At 44.4% G+C, this 20,234-nt stretch overlaps 3 protein-coding genes across 15 annotated transcripts; all 3 read right to left on the reverse strand.

The window, feature by feature from the left end:
- Positions 1–1,921: 1,921 nt before the first annotated feature.
- Positions 1,922–16,036, reverse strand: LOC136198601 (uncharacterized). 13 transcript variants are annotated; one of them, XR_010672835.1, is made up of 39 exons: positions 15,886–16,036; positions 15,659–15,838; positions 15,469–15,613; positions 15,383–15,416; positions 15,289–15,330; positions 14,998–15,229; positions 14,837–14,937; positions 14,733–14,786; positions 14,617–14,679; positions 14,457–14,569; positions 12,449–14,404; positions 12,031–12,388; positions 11,943–11,978; positions 11,062–11,884; positions 9,969–10,083; positions 9,819–9,909; positions 9,673–9,772; positions 9,218–9,511; positions 8,581–8,982; positions 7,576–8,526; positions 7,271–7,520; positions 7,091–7,218; positions 6,575–7,027; positions 6,459–6,524; positions 6,002–6,409; positions 5,824–5,946; positions 5,618–5,740; positions 5,411–5,533; positions 4,754–5,347; positions 4,362–4,688; positions 4,094–4,272; positions 3,938–4,000; positions 3,786–3,885; positions 3,645–3,730; positions 3,367–3,581; positions 3,275–3,315; positions 3,130–3,226; positions 2,557–3,083; positions 1,922–2,481 (listed from the first exon to the last, which is right to left on the reverse strand). XR_010672835.1 is itself a non-coding variant. In XM_065988595.1 (39 exons), the coding sequence occupies exons 15-39, from the start codon at positions 11,156–11,158 to the stop codon at positions 2,780–2,782; spliced, it is 5,730 nt and encodes a 1,909-aa protein (XP_065844667.1). In that variant the 5' UTR covers positions 11,159–11,884; positions 11,943–11,978; positions 12,031–12,388; positions 12,449–13,768; positions 13,821–14,404; positions 14,457–14,569; positions 14,617–14,679; positions 14,733–14,786; positions 14,837–14,937; positions 14,998–15,229; positions 15,289–15,330; positions 15,383–15,416; positions 15,469–15,613; positions 15,659–15,838; positions 15,886–16,036; the 3' UTR covers positions 1,922–2,779. The 13 variants fall into 13 exon arrangements, 11 of the variants coding, with proteins under 11 accessions (XP_065844667.1, XP_065844664.1, XP_065844666.1 ...); XM_065988595.1 differs by having other exon boundaries at positions 1,922–3,083; positions 12,449–13,768; positions 13,821–14,404; XM_065988592.1 differs by having other exon boundaries at positions 1,922–3,083; positions 11,062–11,711; positions 11,774–11,884.
- LOC136198627 (uncharacterized) lies at positions 13,812–14,779 on the reverse strand. The gene is made up of 4 exons (XM_065988633.1): positions 14,733–14,779; positions 14,617–14,679; positions 14,457–14,569; positions 13,812–14,404 (listed from the first exon to the last, which is right to left on the reverse strand). The coding sequence occupies exons 1-4, from the start codon at positions 14,777–14,779 to the stop codon at positions 13,812–13,814; spliced, it is 816 nt and encodes a 271-aa protein (XP_065844705.1).
- A 56-nt stretch (positions 16,037–16,092) lies between the features above and the next one.
- LOC136198628 (kelch domain-containing protein 2-like) lies at positions 16,093–16,605 on the reverse strand. The gene has a single exon (XM_065988634.1). The coding sequence runs from the start codon at positions 16,603–16,605 to the stop codon at positions 16,093–16,095; it is 513 nt and encodes a 170-aa protein (XP_065844706.1).
- Between the last annotated feature and the right edge of the window lie 3,629 nt (positions 16,606–20,234).

Consider the following 20,234-nt stretch of genomic DNA (forward strand, 5'->3'; position numbering starts at 1 on the left):
GTTTTTGCTGTCTTTTGAGTGCACTAAATATACTAGAAAAAATTTTCAGAACACAAAACGTAGCTCTAACGCTTTCCTATGACGTTTCTTACGTTTACGAGGAAATCGCCTTACGCAACATCATCGTAAAGGAGTCCAGCGTTGATGAGGTCGAAACGCCGACTTGCAGGTGAAAGCTCGACGCTGCCTGGTGCGCCGAACATCGCGATCGCGCGAAAGCTCGAACTCGTTAGGTTTCGACCTCCATCTTTGTTTAGCGTACGTGCTCGATGTAAAATGTTCTCTCGCTTGTCTCAGATTTTTGTGCGATTTAGTCGATCGATTGTCCCTACGCAACCAAAGAATTATCAAAAAGCGACAGAATCGGCGTCGAAGCGGTTCAGACAGCTTGTTTGCGCATTCGAAGCGAAGCTCAGGTAAGCGAGAGCGTCCCTCTCAATTCTACGAGCAAATACTAAGAAACTGTTGCTCTCTGCTTCGACTCTAGGGCCCTAAACTGATATTACACGAATCTACGACTGGATATATCGCCAGTCCTCTATTTTATACAACGATTACATCGAGTTCGCCGCGTTCCTATCGAAACGCAAACTCGATCAAATAAGTAGGTTCGTTTCTTGTCGCCTTTCATTGCGTTTTCGTCGCGTTTCGTCGAGATCGTGAGCCGAACGCTGACGTCTCATGTCCGACATCTTGGCCATGCACGCGTGCACGTGCTCGTCTCCTGTTCTTTTTTGGGAGAAACGCTGCACGCGCGTGATCGTTCCAAATATTTCCTTGCGCGCAGAAGTGCAAAAAGCAACGCTGTCTCTCGTGACATCGCTGCGGTTATTTACGCACACCCGACGTCCAATGAGAGAAAAGTTGGCGTCATCGTTCGCGAGGGAGTACATAAAGTCGTTCACGGCGCTCTCCCTCTTTACGTAACCCCGTCGCTTGAGAACTCGCTCGTACGCTTGGTAAGTCGTTGGAAGACAGGGAGCCAGAGGGGCGAGCGATATTCCGAGGCAACGTCCTGGAGCAACGGTGCGAAAGTGATTAGAGGCACATCCCTAAGACCTCTAGGGGCTTTCGCATCGGGAAAACACGCTCCGTCTTACACGGGACAGCGTCGGCGTTCGCCGGCTCTCCTCCACGTCGAGCACACGATGAGCGGGCCTCTTCGGCGGTGGCGATAGCCGTCTCCCGGGGTGGCAACGAACCTCGGAGGCTCACTTATGGTGGTTTCTTATCCAATTCATGCCTTTGGTGAGGGTCGGCTGGGTTGCGAAGCGTCTGGACCTCCACGTGGTGCGACCTGAGTCACGCAAACACAGACGCGCTTCATTTCGGCTTTTTTGGTAGGTACGTAGTTATTTTATACGGATCCTGGCTTTGTTTTTCTAGATTTCGGCTCGAGAAAAGGCTTCGACGAAGAACTTCGTTTTGCTATCCGATACGGTGTCAGTTGGAGGTGTGACATTTTCTCTCTAATTTTTTTCACTACCTCTTGCTTCGACTCACACTGCACTTGCGTTTTTTGTTTTTATGTCTTTCCGTACTGTAGTTTCAATAGGTTTTAGGCGTATAGTGGTAGTAACGAAAGAATTGATATATAAACATGCAGCCGGGAACGACGTATAGCGTGGAAGTGAAATATCTTTGCGCATTCTTAAGCTTTATTAGACACGTGAACGCTATTGTTCCCCACCGTGTCTCGCGGGGAAGCCAACTCTATCGGCCCTTGCTACAGAGGTTATGGCCTCTTTCACGTCGTTGGCCTCGGAAGTCTTCGGGAATATATAACACGTATGAGCAGAACGTCGCCATCGCGTCTTCAAAAGAGTTTTTGCGGATCATCTTTCAGGCACGTCTAATCCGTGACAAACATCTTTGCACTATCCGGCTCGCAGCTCAAGGTACTTAAATGTGTCACTTGTTCATGCAACGCTGTGAAACAGAATATAACGAGCAAAGGCATTTGCAAATAAATCAATACGTACGTAGTACCATATTCAGTTCAGTTCAGTTCACAGTTTCATTTGTAATACGGAAATCCTTAAGCGCATGGGCCGATCTTCCAGGAAACCGTACAAGGGAAAAAGACAAAATTACTAATAACTATAAAGATTGTTAGCTTCTAGTATGACTTTGCATATCTTGAATCACACAGATCCTTGATTGAAATAGTGCTTCAAATCGATTGCCATATACGCAAACTAACTGATATGAACATCAATCTCGCCCAGATTTTCATTGCAGAGATCGATCTCATCCATCACAGATCAATCCAGATTTTCTATTCAGATATCAATTTCAGACTTCCTATGTAGAGATAGACTTCACCCGTAACCAAAATCGAGTTCACTGATCCAAACGTAGTTCAGAAATTTGTTCCGTCTCTTAATTGATGTGCTTAAAGTTTTTTCAATTTGTTTTACATCTGTTTTACATTATATGTATATTGTGAACTCCTTACTTCAGTCTTCATCATTGACTAGTCTGGCGACCCAAGCGCAATCGATTAGTTAAAAAGAACTTTTTACCGCCTATATACGAAGGAGTGTTATTCCTTACCAGCCGGTAATAATTTAATCCTTCAACACGTCATTCGTCGATCTGATTCCCTCTGCATCACTTAGAACGTTCACCTAAGATCTATGAACAAACGCAAGAAAAAAACACGAAAACAACAACGAAAAAGACAAAAATTAGCTATAAATGCAAGAACAACAAACAGTAATCCAGCCATGCAACATCATCACCTATGTATCACCAACCATAAAGAAAATTATGGGTCTCACACGATTTCCTCCGCAACTGACGAAGTAGCGGAACCAACAACATAGCTGACTTCATCGCCTTCGCCACAGGCCATTACCTGTGTCATACTATCGAGACACCAATCCTCATCACCGCTTTCCGACTCCTCCCTTCCGTAACGTGATTCCGTGTCGTAAGAAAAAAGTGAACCGGTAGCATCAAAATCGATATATTGGCTATGATTTTCGGCTTCAAGCATTTTGCCCAGTAGCTGTGTAAGACGGCTGAACACAGGGCGATTCTCCGGATCGGCGCGCCAACACGAAGACATTATCTTGTACCTGAGAGAAATCTGCAAAAATCATTCTTATTATCACAAGTACTAACAGCTGAGCGGAGCAGTTCTCTGGGCAGGTTAATCGATTGCCAGTACGCAAATGCGACAAAAGCTTTCCGCTCGAAATGCAAGGATAGGGGAAAGAACCTAAAAGACAGAAGTGTGGAAGATAGAAAACTGCAGAGTTAAGCTCACCAAGAGTACATATTTCCCACATAACAACTCCGAAAGACCATCTGAAACGTGGAAGACTTTAATTTTAATAGTAGAATGAATACTAATTTTACACATCGCTTTGTTCGGAGAAGAGACGTTGCGTAATGGCTTCAATAGACATCCAACGCAGTGGGAGACGTCTTGTGGTCTTTTGTCGATAAGCGCCGTCGTGATAGACTGATCTCGTTAGACCAAAGTCAGACACTTTGAGTAGTTTATTATCGCAAACGAGAACGTTCCGACAGGCCAAGTCGCGATGAACCAAACCTTTTCCAGACAAATATTCCTAAGAGTAGGGGTATTAAACAGAAATTAAGTAGCGCGACTAACTACACAAGCAATTTTATACCATTCCGGATGCAATTTGCCAAACGAACGACATGATCTCGCGAGCACTAAATTTCTGCTCACCTTTCTTCTCCTCACCTTCTTCATCTGTATATTTAATTAACTGCTTTCTTTTGACTCATATATTACTCAAAATCCTTACCATCAACGACGTTTTTCACTTCACTCGAATCTTCCTCATTTATCTCCCGCCACTGATGGTTATGTGCGCTAAAACTAGGCGACGGCGTTGGAGGGTCATCCTAGAACAACAAAGGTTACGTGACTAAATAAGATATACGAAAAATCACACGCCTCGCTTAAGCTTTCACCCTTCAAAACGCTTTCATTTGAATGCTGCTCAGCATCATCTGCACACTAAAATTAAAAAAAAATGCCCTACTCTATGCGGCACGACTCTATGCGTTATGACATGTGGGTGCGTCCATCTAAAGATGATAGCTAACAAACCTTGATTTTTCCTTTTCTGAGATAGTTGAGTAAATCGCCATTCATGCAGTATTCAACAATGAGGCAGAAGGGCTTAGATGTTGTGATGCATCCTAACAGGCCAACGATGTGTGGATGCTGCCCGATGCGTTTCATCAATTTTATTTCCTCCAATAACTCTTCTTCTTCCAGATGCGATTCTAAAATAATCGAAATTATTTATATAATTTGGCATACTTAAAGAAAAAAAAAAGAGACAGGAGCGCGAGAGCACACGCTCACAACGCACCTTTGAGCATTTTACATGCGACCACAGACTTCTCATCGCCGAAGGAACTTCTTTCTTTTCGAGCTAGCATCGACATACGTCCAGATGGACTATGGTAAAGATATGCCTTGTACACAACGCCGAAAAAACCGCCGCCCAGCTTTTCGAGAAGAGTCATGTCACCAGAGTTAACTTCCCATTCGTCTGACGGTTCGGCGAAGTCTGATCCAAAACCGTTATTGCGGCGGGCATAAACAACAATACCGATAAAAACAAAAGCGACGAAAGTAAACGAGCAAGCGACTGAAATGACAATTTTCAATTGAGAGCTTGACTGGGCTGCTGAAACTGAAAGAAGTTAAGAAAAGATATAGAAAAGTATAAATTTTCTAAGGTTTTTAGCTTTGTCCCACCTTCGCAATAGGTTCCATTGCCGGCATAGCCGCGGCGGCACTCGCATTCATATGATCCGTTAGTGTTTGTACAGTCTGCCAAGTGGTGGCAGATTTCTGATTGTTGACATTCATCAGTGTCGCTGCAAGAGGTTCCGTTTCCGCTCCAGCCAGGTAGACACGTACAGATGTAGGTGCCGTTTTGATTTGTACAATAAGCTTGCGAATGGCAAGAGTCGTTCATCTCGCACTCGTTGACGTCTTCGCAATAACTACCGTTCCCAATCCAGCCTTCTCGACACGTACAGTTATACCCTCCTTCATAATTCGTACAATTTGCTCCCAAATGGCATGAGTTATTGTTATTCAGCTCGCACTCGTTGTCATCGACGCAGATCTTACCGTTTCTCGTCCAGCCATGTAGGCACTCACACTGATAAGAGCCAGGCTCATTTATGCACACTGCGTGAGAATCACATATATTGCATTCGTTTATATCGACGCAGCGACTGCCATTCCTAGTCCTGCCACGTACGCAACCGCACTCGTGCGATCCAATTGTATTCGAACAATTTTGATTCTCCTCTCTACATAAGTATTCACATTCGTCTACATCTGAATCCCAGAAACGCAGAAGTATACCCTCCTAATCACTAGAATAACCAAAATCTAAGTTACCTTCACACTTTGCTCCATTTCCTGTAAATCCAGATTTGCAGGTACATGTGTATGAAGAAATTGTATTTTCACATATCGCGTTGACGTGGCAGTTATCAGCGTTATTGGAGCACTCATCGTAATCTAAAGAAAATACGCAATACCTTGCTAAACTCTCGCCTGAGCGGTAAAACCCAAGATCACTTAAAATTAAAAAATCTGAGTTACCTTTGCAGTAAGTGCCATTTCCTATAAATCCAGGTTTGCAAGTGCAGGTGTACGAAGAAATTGTATTTTCACAAGTCGCGTTGACGTGGCAGTTATCAGCGTCATTGGAGCACTCATCGTAATCTAAAGAGAACACTCTATAGCTTGCTAAATTCTTGCCTGAGCAGTAAACCCCATGATCAGTTAAAATTAAAAATCTGAGTTACCTTCGCAGTTAGTGCCATTTCCTATAAATCCAGGTTTGCAAGTGCAAGTGTACGAGAAAATTGTATTTTCACATGTCGCGTTGACGTGGCAGTTATCAGCGTTGTTGGAGCATTCATCAAAATCTAAAGAAATAGCGTCAAAAGAGATCACAATTTGCTAAACTCTTGCTTGACGTACTTGGAGTTGCTGGCGTAAAGCAGACACTAGCCTTCTCCTTAGAACAAATGTCTGATTTCCAAAGACTTTTCGTCGCTGCCACACAATCTTGTATGTTCTGTAAAGACGAGTTTGTATCATCTTCAAACAAAGTCCAGTTAACATAGACAAAAGGTGAACCGTCAGACCAAACATAAAATCCCTCAATCGATACATCATTGAGTCCAATCCAAGCCTCATCCTCCTCTTTGAGAAGATAAAAACTTAGCTCGTTCTGCTCCTGAATCGAAAGAATTCTGGCAAGGGAGCTTCTCGTCCCCATGCCTTCGCAGTCCATCAAAGAATCGTGCCATGTTTTTCTGTCAGATACACGTTTGAAGCAAGACCGAATGCCAAGCTCTGTCCAACCGTTTGGACACGAATAGACATCTAGAAATGAAAATCAGAAAAAGGATCTTAAAGTGATTTAAGCACTAACAGCTATTTGGCACAAAAGTTTCAAATAACCACCATGCCAAAACATTAGATGATTCATTCAGAAATCCTAACGAAGATAAGTAATTATTTATTTCCCATACGTCACCATCAGATTACTTTTACAGACGTATTGAGCCCTAGCAGAGCAGTTTGAAACAGACCAGACGAACTCATGCCCGTCTGATCCAAACAAAACGCAGCGTTGGTTTATTCCCTTTGGGTACGCTGGCTCATACTTTCCCCACTTTGTGAAAATGACAGGAGAAGTATCAAGCCACGTAAAAGCCTTCTGCGCAGACGAATCATTGTAAACTAGGCCTGTCCAATAGAGTGATCCCTGAACAGGTGACGTTTCTTTTGCAACAAAAGCGTTTTCGCGCACGGTGCTTATTGAAACTAGCGCAGCATCGCGACTACTGCACTTTTCATTCTGAGCAACGTCTTGTGAAACCGGCTCATTTCCGTCTTTGGACATATAATAGCATGCGCTCTTGAAGTAGAGTTCGTCCTTTCTACACCGATCATCTTGTGACGGAGCAGATTTCTGACGAAATCTGTTTTCTATATCCCCTAGGATGAAAGAAGAAAACAAAAAGATGACGTCTTCCATAAAATAGTATCGCGCTATCTTACGGAGAGAAATCTTGCATAAAACGCGTCTAGTGTCAGAACAATCGGCGGTCTTCCAGTAGCCAGTACGGACGTCCATCACAACGCACTTAAAAATAGTCTTTGGTTCTTCAGTAGCCCACAAGACGTACCTGAAAACGCATGAAATATAGAATAAACCACTGCAAGCCCCATTAAAGACACCTCAGAGGTTCTTCATTGATCCACTCGAATGCACCATAATCTTCTCGCCTCAATCCAATCCAAACGTCTTTCTCCCACGGATAGTCAGAAAGAAGTGAAAACACGAATGCCTGTTCGTGTGGACTGCTGATGCTAGCGCTGTTAGTAGGTCCGCAAAAACCTTCTTCAAAGCCTGTCTCATCCATGTACCAAGATTCCTTCGAAATAACGTAGCAATAGTCTGCATAGAGAAGCCATCCTGACGGACAATCTAAAACAGGGAATAATTTTAGTTAATACTGTTATCATAACACCGCACTGTTCACATTCATTTTTCTTGCAAACTGCGACGGCATTCCTGCAAGATTTATTTCGCGCTAACATGTGCTCACAATGTCGGAGCGACGATTCGCTTCCATCGCAAGCAACTGTGAGAAACGAATGACTTTGATTTAGGCTTCTTGGAGTTAATTGTAGGCGCTCCGAGTACGCTAAGACTGCCTTTGTAAAACCCAATTGGCGACAGACAACGTTAGCTCCTGTTAACTCCCATTTGTTGTCGTCGTTGCTGCAGATACTGGTCCACGTTTCGTTAAGAAAGACTTCAACATTTCCCTCTGTTTCGTGTGTCTTATCAGCAGTATTAACCAGTCGCACTTGCCACTCGGAATTGAAGCACTTGATTGCAAAAGAACTCAAGCAATATATTTCAGCGAAATAGCATTTGGGCAACGGTGGATTTCCAAAACATGATGGAAAGAAAAAAGATTTAAAAACCTTTTCTAGGTATGCTCTAGATAGAATTCCTTTGGCGTAGCCCAAGTATTTGCAAGAGGAATTAACAAAATAATCTGCGAGGTTCGATGTACAAGTTTCCTTCCAAATTCCAGCTACCAAAAATTGTAAAATACCCTCGCTGGGCAATGAGCCATTCACGAGTCGCAACCCAACGGAATGCGTTCTACTGGATTGACAAGAAACAAATAAATCCAAATCGCACGTCGCTCTTTCGTATAAACAACTTATAGCATTTTCATTCCACATACAGTCGACGAAAAACGAAGTATTTGCTTTGTTGCCTTCTCCGGAGAAATTCAAAGCACGCGCAAAGAAAACATCAGGGTACCCCAAATGACGACAGACTGCAAACGCCGTTTGACTGACATCGACACCGCTTTTCGCCATACACACGCGTCCCCAAACACCGTCTAGAAAAATTTCAAGGCGACCGCGATTGGATGTAACGCCGTCGACAAGTCGCACATCGGCTGTCAGTCCTGAGAATAGAGAAACGACATGCATCAAAAGCGGCGATAAGAATCCAGCCTCACTTTTTGGTTTCTCGCAGATGAATGCATTTGGAGACGAACAGGCAACGGAGATCCAATTAATGATGGAACCGGTTATTTTCCGGTTAGGAACGATGGTTGTACATAGATCGTCTTCGCAGCGCGCGTTCAAAAGTTCCCAGTTTGAGTAGACAAACGGCGATTCGTCCGACCACCGATAGCTGTAGGCACTTCTTGTTATTGGCGAGCTAACTAATCCGACAAAAAATGCTCTGTGTCGATAGTGATAATCTAAATAATCCCGGAGTGCGACATCCTCTTTATCAATTGACCATAGATGGGCTTCTTGTTCAGAGCACATTTCAGCTGCTTCAGACCAACTCAAAGACTGTATCGAAACTTTCAGGCACGAAGAAAAATAACAAATCCAGCCATGGTTGCACTCTAAAAAAATCTTAGGATTACGTGGAACGGCTAGTATTCATTATTCGCGTTATTGGCATTCTTTATGTTAAATTTGAGAAGTATTAACGCCGCCATCAGAGGAAGTTAGGGGCGTGGCCACTGTCTCCAGGAAAGGGCGTTCCTTTCCTGATTAGAACAACTAACGCCGGGCTTGGGAATGACGCAAACATGGCTTGCTAGACTATAAATATGGGTCAGAGCAGGTAATTCTCACCGTTACAAAACGAAGGAGAGAATTCGACTGCATGAGTGGAGCTTGTAAATACGACTGCAACAACGAAGGCAACGACGAGTAATCGGTCACCCTCGAACGGAAAAATTGTAAGTTTTCTAAATTCGCTTTTTCCAACGGAATAACTCGGTTGACGACTCTCTGACGGAAGATGCACTTGACGATTATTGCGGGTGAAAAACATACCGACAATGAAAACAAGTAGAAAGAAGACAAGAAAAGCAAAGGTAACGGGCGCTGTAGGTGCCACGTGAGAAAGAGCATCGTCATTAGAACCTACAAGAGAAGACACACAAATAATAATACTACTGCATGTACTATTACTAAAGTTATTTGTCACGTAAATATTAGAGGGTTCTGCAGAGGCGAATTAAACCCAAAACATGCCAATATGAGAAGCTAGAATTAAGGCTGAAAAAAGACTTCTAAGTCCTAACCTTGAAATGACGCGTCGAAAGCGCAATACGCATAGAAATCGGAAGCGGACTTGGCGTCGCCGTCGTGTTTTTCGCTTGTAGTTCGGTAATATAGCGCAAACTAAATTTTAACGTGAAAAAGTAGGAAAAGATTGACAGTTGCTCACCTGATCTTCGCGATGCTCTGAAAGTGGTGAATGTCCGGACTTACAGCACTCTTCAAATCGATGAAGAGCGGGTGCGGAAAGTGGGCCATTCCTATGAAAATGAACTGCTTTTAAACCACGACATTAACATTTAGTTAAAGATTAAATTACCTATTGCAGCCGGAAACATTGCAACTGGATTGAGATAGAGAACAGCGCTCGCCAGATGATAACGCTGCTTTGCAGGAAATGAAGCTTGCAATGAAGCTGCACGATGACACTTTAGCTAAAGTAACAATATTAATTAGTAACACAAGATATTTAATGCCTCAATTACTACTCTAAGTACTCTAGGAAAAAACAATTTTCCCTTTTCCCCTAGAATTAACTTTGTATATATTACTCTATCTTGTCGAACGCTCTCTTTGAAACGGCAAGTGGTAGAGCGCGTTTAAGGTTACTCTACTAAAGCAACAAACTAATTTTATAGACTGCCTTTGCCTAGGTTATGTATAAAGTGATGCAGCTTTACTCTACGTAAAGCAAGCAACTTTCAATTGTATTAATTGCCGATCGTGATCTAAAGAGGATCTCCAAGTGAGAAGATTTAAAGGAAGAAATACGCGAAAGACGTACGCAAGAAAAGAAATGACGTCGTGCAAGAAATAACAACTAGGAGGGCCACGTGTCGAACTTTCGACGTAATACTAGTTAGTTAAATAACGAAAGTAGTCAAGGACCCTAGGAGATAACAAGAGAGGAAGCGCAGCAATCGGTTTGAATAGTCGCCACGACCAGACTCTTCTTGTTCTCGGATGAACCCGGTAGGGCCTCTTTGCATGGGCTACCAGTGGGAGTGGATAAACGTTACTTTAATCGGGCCAGACAAAGCCACATCCTGCCACACCCCAGCTATAAAAGGCCATGACGCACTCGAGTGGTACCAGGCCCTTTTCCCTACTGGGAGGGATAACGGTCTGGTATGCCGATTGTCTGCGATATGAGCCACTCGTGGGCGTGCAGCAGAACAGCTTAGTTAGCGAACAGGTAGGCCGTTCAGCGCGATATCTTTTCTACCTTCCTCCCGGTCCGACGTTAATCTATTGCGTTCAGAAAAGTCCCAACCTGCCATTTACTCCAAAGCAATTCATTACAAGTTTCACATAGGAAGCGGTTCTCTCACCGGCAGGGAGAAAGTCACGCTTCATGGGGTAGGTATAGCTTCAGCTAGGGGACGGGCATCGACGTTTTTAGCAACCAATACCTTTCACGCCAAAGTCTTCGAGCGGATGACTTGCCGACAAGTGAAACACCCCACTATCGAAAAGAAAAACAAGCGAGTAAAGCAAGAAGGACGCCATTGCAACAGGAGCCCAGGCGGCGCCGTAGCTAGACTAAGCAGATAGCCAATTGGAAGCTTTTACGGCGCGGTAGATCTCTTGTACTTGGCCGGACCCCCAAGGCGAAGACTCCCCTGCACGCCAATGACGACATTATTACCCCCTAGGAATGTTTAAGTCTGAAGAGAAACGTCGGGTCATCCTCCTTCGCTTCCGCGTGAGCCATCTGTGTCAACGAAAAGAACGAGCGATCTCTGTACGGGTTAATTAAAGAAGCAGCATGTTCTAATATTGGATATGACATCTTCTCCAAGTCAACGCTAGGGCGTAAACAGCACAAGTCGTCTTTGCGGAAGTTTGCCCAAGGCCGATTCGTTGCTAGAGCAACATATCATGAGAGAAACAAATTGGCCAGCGCGCTCTAAGTGGTACCGCCTTTGTATCAATCATAGGCGACATCAACCGAATCAATCTACATGTGACCTACCATCGTCCAAACGAGAGTATAGGAATACGTCTATTAAATCGTGTACTCCTTTAGGAACGCGTGCCATTTGATTCTAGACACTGGACTCTCCAGGTTTCAAACAAATATAGCATCCATAAGAAAGTAATGAATTTTCAATTCTGGCCTACCTTGTTTTCTTCACTATCATTCGACTTCTCCACAATATCTAAGTTTAGGAGACGGACCTTGCTCAGTTTTCAATTACCCTCGACGTTTGACTCAGTCCCACAATGAAGAACCTGAAGATCGAAACGGAGGTGAAAATAGAGATCGTTTCTGGAATGACTTCTGCTTCACCTCGAGCTGCCAACTGAGCGGCAATGACTTGTAAACCTTTCCAAAACACAAAATATAGCCAAAAAGCCTTTATGAAGGCGTTTCTTACGTTGCGGGCGACGTCGGATTCCATTTGAGGCCAGTTACAACGTCGAAACAAAATCGAGCGTTGAGATAGTGACACAATTGTCCTACAGTTGGAAACTCGACTCCGCCTGGAGCGCAGAACGCCGGGAAATGTCGAATTCGTTTCGGTCGCCCTCTATCGGCCATCTTGGCTTAGTTAGCGTGCTCGACCTAAACTGTTTTCTCTCTTCTTTACGAATTTTATGCGATGTAGGCGATCGCTTATCCTTGCGCAACCATAGACAAACCGCAATTCGCCGGAATCCTCGTCGAAGCGGTTCGGACAGCTCATGTACGCATTCGAAGCGAAACTCAGGTAAGCGAGCTCATCCCTCTCGGTTCTACGAGCAAATACAGCGAAATTGTTGTACCCTGCTTTGACTCTAAGCCTTAAAACTCACATTGCACGAATCTACAGCTGGATTTCGCGAGTTCTCTCTCACTAAAAGCCGATCGATCGATCGATCGATTTCACCACGTTTGTTTCGGAACGCGAACAGTTCGATCGAATGCATTTGAGCGTTTTGCGTCGCGTTTCGTCTCGTTTCGTTGAGATCGTGAACGAAACGTTGACGTCACATATCCGACATCTTGTCCATGCACGCGTGCACGTGCTCGTCTCTTGTTTCCTTTTTTTGGGAGAAACACTCGTGATCGCTCCAATCATTACCTTATTTGGTTGCGCGTAGAGGTGCAAAAAGCAACGCTCTCTCTTGTGACATCGCTGCGGTTAATTACGCACACCCGACGTCCAATGAGAGAAAAGTTGGCGTCATCGTTCGCGAGGGAGTACGTAAAGTCGTGAACGGCACTCTCCCTCTTTACGTAATCCCGTCGCTTGAGAGCTCGCTCGTACGCTTGGTTAGTCGTTGGAAGACAGGGAGCCACAGGGGCGAGCGATATTCCCACGCAAGGTCCTGGAGCAACGGTGCGAAAGTGATTAGAGGCACATCCCTAAGACCTCTAGGGGCTTTCGCATCGGGAAAACACGCTCCGTCTTACACGGGACAGCGTCGGCGTTCGCCGGCTCTCCTCCACGTCGAGCACACGATGAGCGGGCCTCTTCGTCGGTGGCGATAGCCGTCTCCCGGGGTGGCAACGAACCTCGGAGGCTCACTTATGGTGGGTTCTGATCCAATTCATGCCGTTGGTGAGGGTCGCGAAGCGTCTGGACCTCCACGTGGTACGACCTGGGTCACGCAAACACAGACGCGCTTCATGTGGCGTTTTTTGTTATGTTCTTCGTTGTTTTGAATAGATGCTGGCTTTGTTTCTTTAGATGAGGCGCACAAAGCCGAAGATCTTCGTTTTGCCATCTAATCTGGTGTCAGCTGAAGGCATGACTTTTTATCTCTGCGTGTCTTTGCAATTTTTTTATGCTTTTGTTCATTCTTTTCCGTAGAGTAATTTTAGGCGTAGGGCAGTATCATGCAACAATTTGACGAATATACGTGCAACGGGAAACCACCGATAACTTGCAGCAACATCTCTTTGAACACTTTCAGCTCCCAAGCCCGATCAGACATGTTAGCATCTTGAATAGGAGCTTTTCCTGCGTACTAAAATTTACTTGACTGAAGTGATATCGCGTAGTTTTTTCCCCATACTGAGTGTCTATACATGTACCTTTTCAAAGAGAGAATATGGGCTCCATGTGAAGAGAGAACGTACGTCTTCTGTTTGACGATAGGTCGTTCGAAATATCGACTCACGAAGAAACACTAGGGATCCAGCCAAATTTAAATATAATTGTGTTCGCGCTTATCATCGCACTCCTGATTCCTTTTCAATGGCTTGACTCTTTTGTACAATCGCATAGCTGAGCCAATCATCGGATTCCTCCGCCGTCTCAAACTCTCTTCCCGCCACATAGTGGGGTGGCATTCGTTCCGGCGCAAGATACTGGGGACTAAGTGGCCCGGCTGATTTGGAGCTCTCCAGCAAATGAGCAGCTCCCAAGTCAGCTATTTTCACTTTCATATCCTTCGTCACCAATGCATTTGTCGGACGAATGTCAGCATGAACGTAGGGACGAGGCTTGAGTCCGTGAAGATAAGCAATTGCAGACGTTATCTGAACGACGATGGAAAGCTGCTCGAAAGAAGAGAGATAAGATGTCGATAAGTGAGCTGCAGTGATCACTTCGCACACCGATCCCTCGAGCAATTCAGAAACAATTTGAAATGGGATTCTTTCATCCGTCACAGCACCGCATACACGGATAATGTTGAGATGGTGGAGTCGACTCGCCACAAGAACTTCTCTCTGAAATAACGGAATTGTTGCTGGGGTAGTGATGAGAGCGTGGAATTTCTTCACAGCGATTGAAATCCCGTGCCAGCGACCGATAATGACGTCTAACGTGTAACTCGTACGATAAAGCTTGTAATAATGATAATTTCGTTCCACCTGCATATGCTCCAGAGCCGAGTTTTTCATCCGTTAGGGTAACTTGGTCTGCAGTAATGCTAAGTACGTCCTTAAACTCGCGAAGGTCTTTTTTAAATTCCTCGGCTGTTCTCCTAAAAAGAAGTTTAACGTTCAGACAATTATATAAATTAAAGTTTACATTTCAGCTTGAAGTTCATCATCTTTTTCCGTCTTTTCGGTTTCAAGACGACAACATTCGTTTCTACAGTTATTGCTGTTTTATTTAAAATTACTTCTTTTCGGTCTGACATATACCTCCAACTTTCCACTTGTGCCTGAAGGGACTCGCGATGCCTTTCCATCTCGGAACTAAATAGAAAGTCCTTATTTCGATTAGTTAGCCGTTGCAAAGAACACACCGCTCTTTTTCTGCTTGGCGCGTCGACTCGCTTGGCGAGTCGACTCCTCAAGAGTTTCAGCTAGCTTCGCCTTTTCTTCTTCAAGAACAAAACGTAAAGTTCTGAAAATCGGAGAAGTTCAATCGATTGCTAAAAACATTCTTTGCAGGTGTTACTATTACTTCTGCTCGTTCAGGTCCTCTGTGAGGCGCTTATTAGAGTCTCTAAGATCTCGAGCAGTATCTCTCTCAATGGCGAGTTTACAGTTTAGCGGGAATAACAATGATAAAAGATTATCTGGTTCTAGTGTTTTTGCACCGCTGCGCAGCCAAATTGCTTTTGAGTTGCACATTTTCTCTTTGAGCTTTTGCAGCCTCCTGTTGCAAAACTTGGAGCCGCTCTTCCAACTGTGACCTAGAAATTGTGTGCATATATACAAATAATTAATTAGAAGATCTTCCTTTTGTATCTACCGTTCACTTGTCGTCTCATTCGGAACTTTTGATATCGCTAGTCTAAATATAATTTTTTTTTCTACGTAAGAAAGGCAAATCGCGAAGAACGTACTTTGATTCAAACCTTTCCTTTTTAACTGATATGCCTAGGAAAAATGTTAGACCAACTGCTACTGCACTTAACTTTGATGTCATTACGAAAAGTGAAGTCAATCAAAAGATCAATAAATTTTCCACCAGACTCTCTTCCGCCCACAACGAAGACTTGAAAAATTCCGTCTCCGTGGCTTACGGAATGAAGAGTGTGAAGCCAAATAGGTTTTATGTCCGAGCATAAATGAATCTAGAGACCAGTTTATTGCTCATGAATCTCTCGCCAATTCCTTACTTCGTAAGATTTTCTGCTGTCGAAGTCAAGAACAAAGGCGTGGTCAGACTGGTTCTCTTTCATCTCCCCGCCAACTAAAATGAAGCGATTTCTTTCTTTCAGTCCCGGATCTGGCAATCGACAAATTCTATGATGTGATCGATAGGACGGGGCTGGATTAAATCTGATTGGAATCCATTGCTAAAAGATTTCAAAATTAATCTTCAGCCTTGAAAGAGTAATTTTACCTTTGCTCTTAAATCAATGACAAACGAATCGGTCACATATTTATATTTTTGGTACCCTCCATGAATTAAGCCCCGATGTCGATCTATCGTTTCGGTGGCAGCCCGGCGGCGTCCGCTAGGTTTAAGGCCGTCTAGTCGAAGATCCAACCAGTATCCTAGTATTCAATGCTTAAAAAAACTTCCGAGTTTCAACTCCTGCGATTTACCTTATTCTCTATTCTTCTCAAAAATAAATTCATAAAGCTCATCATTCACGTCCCAGTCGCTTTCGGCTCCTAATTGAAGATGATCTCGAGGAATACGGTCGCAACCTCCTCCAAACATAATGAATCGTCCTCCAATTGCCCACAAACAGGCTTCGTGACGTTTCCACGGTTTCTTCTCATCAGGCGGCGTGGCTATTCGAAGCCATTTCATTTCTTGGGGATTCAATCCAAACACATCTTCAAGATCATCGCCTGAATTATTTAGTCTACCACCGTACGAATAAATAATCCCATCGATGACCACGCATTGTGCTCCATTGCAGGGCGGAGGAATGTCGTCTCCTTCGGCAACCCGACACATCCACTTCTTATCGCGAACGTTACAAGTCCAGATTTCCTCCCGGGGAAAAAAATATCCGTTGTCAGCCGTCTTGCCGCCGAAGACGTACAAGTCGTCGCCGATCAACGCGCTTTCGTGATCGAATCGAGAATCTGGTAGTGCGGCGCTGGCCATTTAATTAATGGCGGAATTTGTTGTGTTCCTTGAGTTTTGCGATCGTGCAGCGAAACGCTCTATATCGAGATAGATTACTATTTGCGTAGCACAACATGGCGAAATGACGCTCTCCTCAACCTACTTGGAGGGCGCGCAAGCCGAGAAACGCGGAGAAACGACGAAACGATCTCAATAAGCGAAACGCCCTTAGGGTACGCACGTGAAGGTAAATCCCGGACACAATGGCAACTTCCCGGAAAATTAACCTACTGCGCTCAGATTACAACATTTTCGCAAACGGCTTGATAATTCACTGAATTGCAACGTTATTAGCTTTCGATCAAACCATGAGCGAGCGGCGTCCGTCATGTAGTTATCGAGATATGCTCACTTATATCCGAGTAGGGCAAATCACGTGAGGTCGAATTAGTGCAGGTACAGTACACGGACAATATCTGATATCATCGCGAGAGCAACATCCAAAAAATGTACTTAATTAAAACATTATCTGAAAATTCAAATTTGCTCTATAGTTACAATGCATGGTGAGAGGAAAAGGGATGGCTCCTCTGGCCGTAGATTACGTATAGTCGTCGTACGAATACATAATTACATACAATGCACTCATTTTCTGCGTCTGATCTCAAGTCATACTTTGATCACGTTTCCACTGTTAAGTTGCCCAAGAGAATGAAGCCTAATCGTGTTTACTTTTACTAATCAAGAGGTAAAGAAGGTAGTTATTGGAATGCTTCTCAAACAGGTTTCATATAACGCGACGATTACGCCTGGCACCGCTTAAGAAAATTGATTTTCATTATTGAAAGCTCTATTACTACTTTGATTTGGTTAATTAAAACCAAACACCACCACAACACAGAACAATGTCAAAACACTCAACGCGATTCATTTTAGTCATTCGACCTCGTCCTGTTCAGCCTTCTTTGTGCACCGGACATGCCATCATTACTGCCTCGAACTGGTCTTTCAACTCCGCCGGAATTGAGAGCCCGGAAACCACATCGACACCGACTTCTTTTCGCATAAGGCACAAAGGACACAAACCAGTTTGAGCGAAATACTCTTGAGGATCAAAGGCGCTGCTGCAAAAGTATGCTAGATGGTTCAAGCCAAAAGTAGAGACGACGGGGAATTGAGAGCAGCTGCAAAGTTTCACTAAGGGCATAAGTGTCGTGTAAAGATAGCAACAGTATTCAGTTGTGCGTTCACAAAAGCCTTGTTTATTTTCACTGTTATCGAACACCTTAGCAACCAGAGCATTTCTTGCTTGGACATCGTGAGGCCAGATTGAGTCAAGTTCGTCGTTGACAATAAGGAGTCCGACCAAATACGAAGACGAAAAACGCATTCTTTCAGTTGGCGAGCAGGACGCTGAATCGACAATGGCCTTGATGACCTTTGGCGAGCAAACTGAATGCGCCAAGTCGCGAATTTCTGCGATGTAGGAGAGGCATTCAATAGCCGCCCAGTAAATCTCATCCACACGAACATCCGTATACTCGCGATATAGATAATAATACGAACCTCTCAGAGCGACTTCCGCCAAATTGTCCACAGCTTCGGGGACTCCGACGAAATGACGAAACAGATTCGGAACTCCATGGCACAGTGCACCAAGAGCACGAACAGTTGCATAGGCTTCGAAGACAAAGTCGTAGAGGCAAAACCACTTATATCGAATTCTTTCAATTTCACAATAGCAACCGAGGAAATAGCTTAGCCGGTCGCACAATTTAGAAAGATAGCTTTTATTTATAGCCAAATGCTGACGACTGGCGGCTGGCAGTTTCCTAAAAAATTTCCTAAGAGTGTTACACTTCAGAGCCGAGTCATCCGGAACACTGTCAATGACTGCCAGAGCTAAATGCAAAAGAAGAGGATTCGAACAAAAAGACGTCGGTAAATGAAAGGCAGTAGACAACAGAGCTTTAACAAAACGGTCCTTGTCCCTTCTACTACCATCACGATAGTCCCGAATCAGAGAGAAAATATTTGGATTGAGAAGATGCTGAAAAGCAAATTCTAGCAGGCTGCAAGCTTGGCGGCTTAAAAAAACTGGTTCTCTGTTTCTCTCATAATCTAATGCCATTTTTTTATCAAGGGCGTCAAAGAAATTAGTCATGATGTTTGCCATCTTAAAATCCTTTTCAGTCTGCATGCGAAGAAGTCCAGCGTAAAGCATTGAAGAAAGTGGAGCAGGAAACGCTTCGCGGCGGCGAAACAGGCGGCGCCACAATATCGTGTCGTCATATCGAGTAAGAGCATCACAGAAAGAAGCGTAATTACGCAAGGCATGCTTGCTGCGATAATCATCAACGTTCTTCCCAATAGAAATTTGACAATTCTCAGCGCCAAGATCGTAATCCCATTCAGTTAAATTCTCGAGAACTTTGAGTTGACTGAATCGATTAGTGGCTCTTAGAACGTCGCACACGCAATAAAGGGAGAGAGTGCCTGAAGAGTCAAGGTAAGTAAGTGAAGGAGTACTGGTTACAATTTCGTAAAGAGCTTGTTTCACGAGTGCTCTACCTGATTCTCTGTCACCGCACCAAGACACATAAGAGAAATCGACACTGTTCAAATAAGCAAGCTTGGAAAAGAATGCCGAAATCTTAGAATGCAACGCCTGAGTGAATTCCGAATCCGTGACAGGAACAAAGTTCAACGAATTTAGGCCAAGATGCTTGAGACCAACACATGCGAGACAGTCAGCCGTGGAGAAAACTTCAAAAAGCGAAACAGAAATTCCAGAAATGCATAGACGCTCCAATAGAGGCAGACTCGAAACGACAGTACCCAACTCTTCACGAGAAAGAGACGTGAATCCAACGTCCAAATGTTTCAGATTCGAAAAGTGCGGGAGCTCGACCAATCCGATATCGCCGATGACATGACGGGTAGAGAAACTGATCAACGACTTCTTGCACTTGTCCTCGACGATTTTCAAAAAAGGAGTCGACAGATCTGCCAGACACGGACTGAACGATATGTCAATGCTCGTCACGTCGACCAACTCTCCTATTTTGCTGACGATTGCGTTTGGGTCGACATTGGCGAGGCAGTAGAGAGGAGGCAAAGTCGTCAAACGAACGCGATTTCTATCGAGTAGAATATCGAGAATGCTTGCTGTCAGCTTTCCGCGTCGAGCGAGTCCGTCGATAATGCGGTTGGCGACAGGCGAAGGCAAATAGGCGGAACACGTGGGATCTCCCTGGCAGAGAAGAATCTCGGCGACGGAGGGCAAAGGAAGAGCCGGCATTTCGCCCAGTGAAGACAAACAAGGAACAAAGAACGTTTCGCACAGGCTTTTGACGGCCCAATCGGACAGCGTGTTGAGATGAACGTCCATGTCGATTTTGATCCGGGTGTGCGATCACGTGACACCTGCTTCATCGAAAAGTTAGCGTTCTGACTGAATTTTTTCTCAAGACACGTTTCGGCTATAGTGGAATGCTGTTCAAAGTACCTATTCTAGGCGCTGTAGCTATTACGAAAAAGTGAGGCTCCCTAAGGGGTCTCACGAACAGTTCTCCGCTTGCGAAACGGCACGTAAGGCCCGCAGACGCGCGATTGTTATTCCGCTCAAGGATATTCCAATTGGCTATCCTTAGATTGAGCAGTCGTTG

This window comes from Oscarella lobularis, chromosome 19 (genome assembly GCF_947507565.1).
Source record: "Oscarella lobularis chromosome 19, ooOscLobu1.1, whole genome shotgun sequence".
Taxonomy (NCBI): domain Eukaryota; kingdom Metazoa; phylum Porifera; class Homoscleromorpha; order Homosclerophorida; family Oscarellidae; genus Oscarella; species Oscarella lobularis.

Excerpts from the sequence above, each read along its gene's own strand:
- LOC136198601 (XM_065988595.1), bottom strand. The coding sequence starts at position 11,158 with ATGGCGTCCTTCTTGCTTTACTCGCTTGTTTTTCTTTTCGATAGTGGG. Across the intron at positions 10,084-11,061 it reads CGAAGACTTTGGCGTGAAAG|CTAAAGTGTCATCGTGCAGC; the intron begins GTATTGGTTGCT and ends TTGTTACTTTAG. Across the intron at positions 4,001-4,093 it reads TCAGAAAAGGAAAAATCAAG|TGTGCAGATGATGCTGAGCA; the intron begins GTTTGTTAGCTA and ends TTTTAATTTTAG.
- LOC136198627 (XM_065988633.1), bottom strand. The coding sequence starts at position 14,779 with ATGGAAAGGCATCGCGAGTCCCTTCAGGCACAAGTGGAAAGTTGGAG. Across the intron at positions 14,680-14,732 it reads GCACAAGTGGAAAGTTGGAG|AAACGAATGTTGTCGTCTTG; the intron begins GTATATGTCAGA and ends CAATAACTGTAG. Across the intron at positions 14,570-14,616 it reads GATGAACTTCAAGCTGAAAT|GAGAACAGCCGAGGAATTTA; the intron begins GTAAACTTTAAT and ends ACTTCTTTTTAG.
- LOC136198628 (XM_065988634.1), bottom strand. The coding sequence starts at position 16,605 with ATGGCCAGCGCCGCACTACCAGATTCTCGATTCGATCACGAAAGCGCG.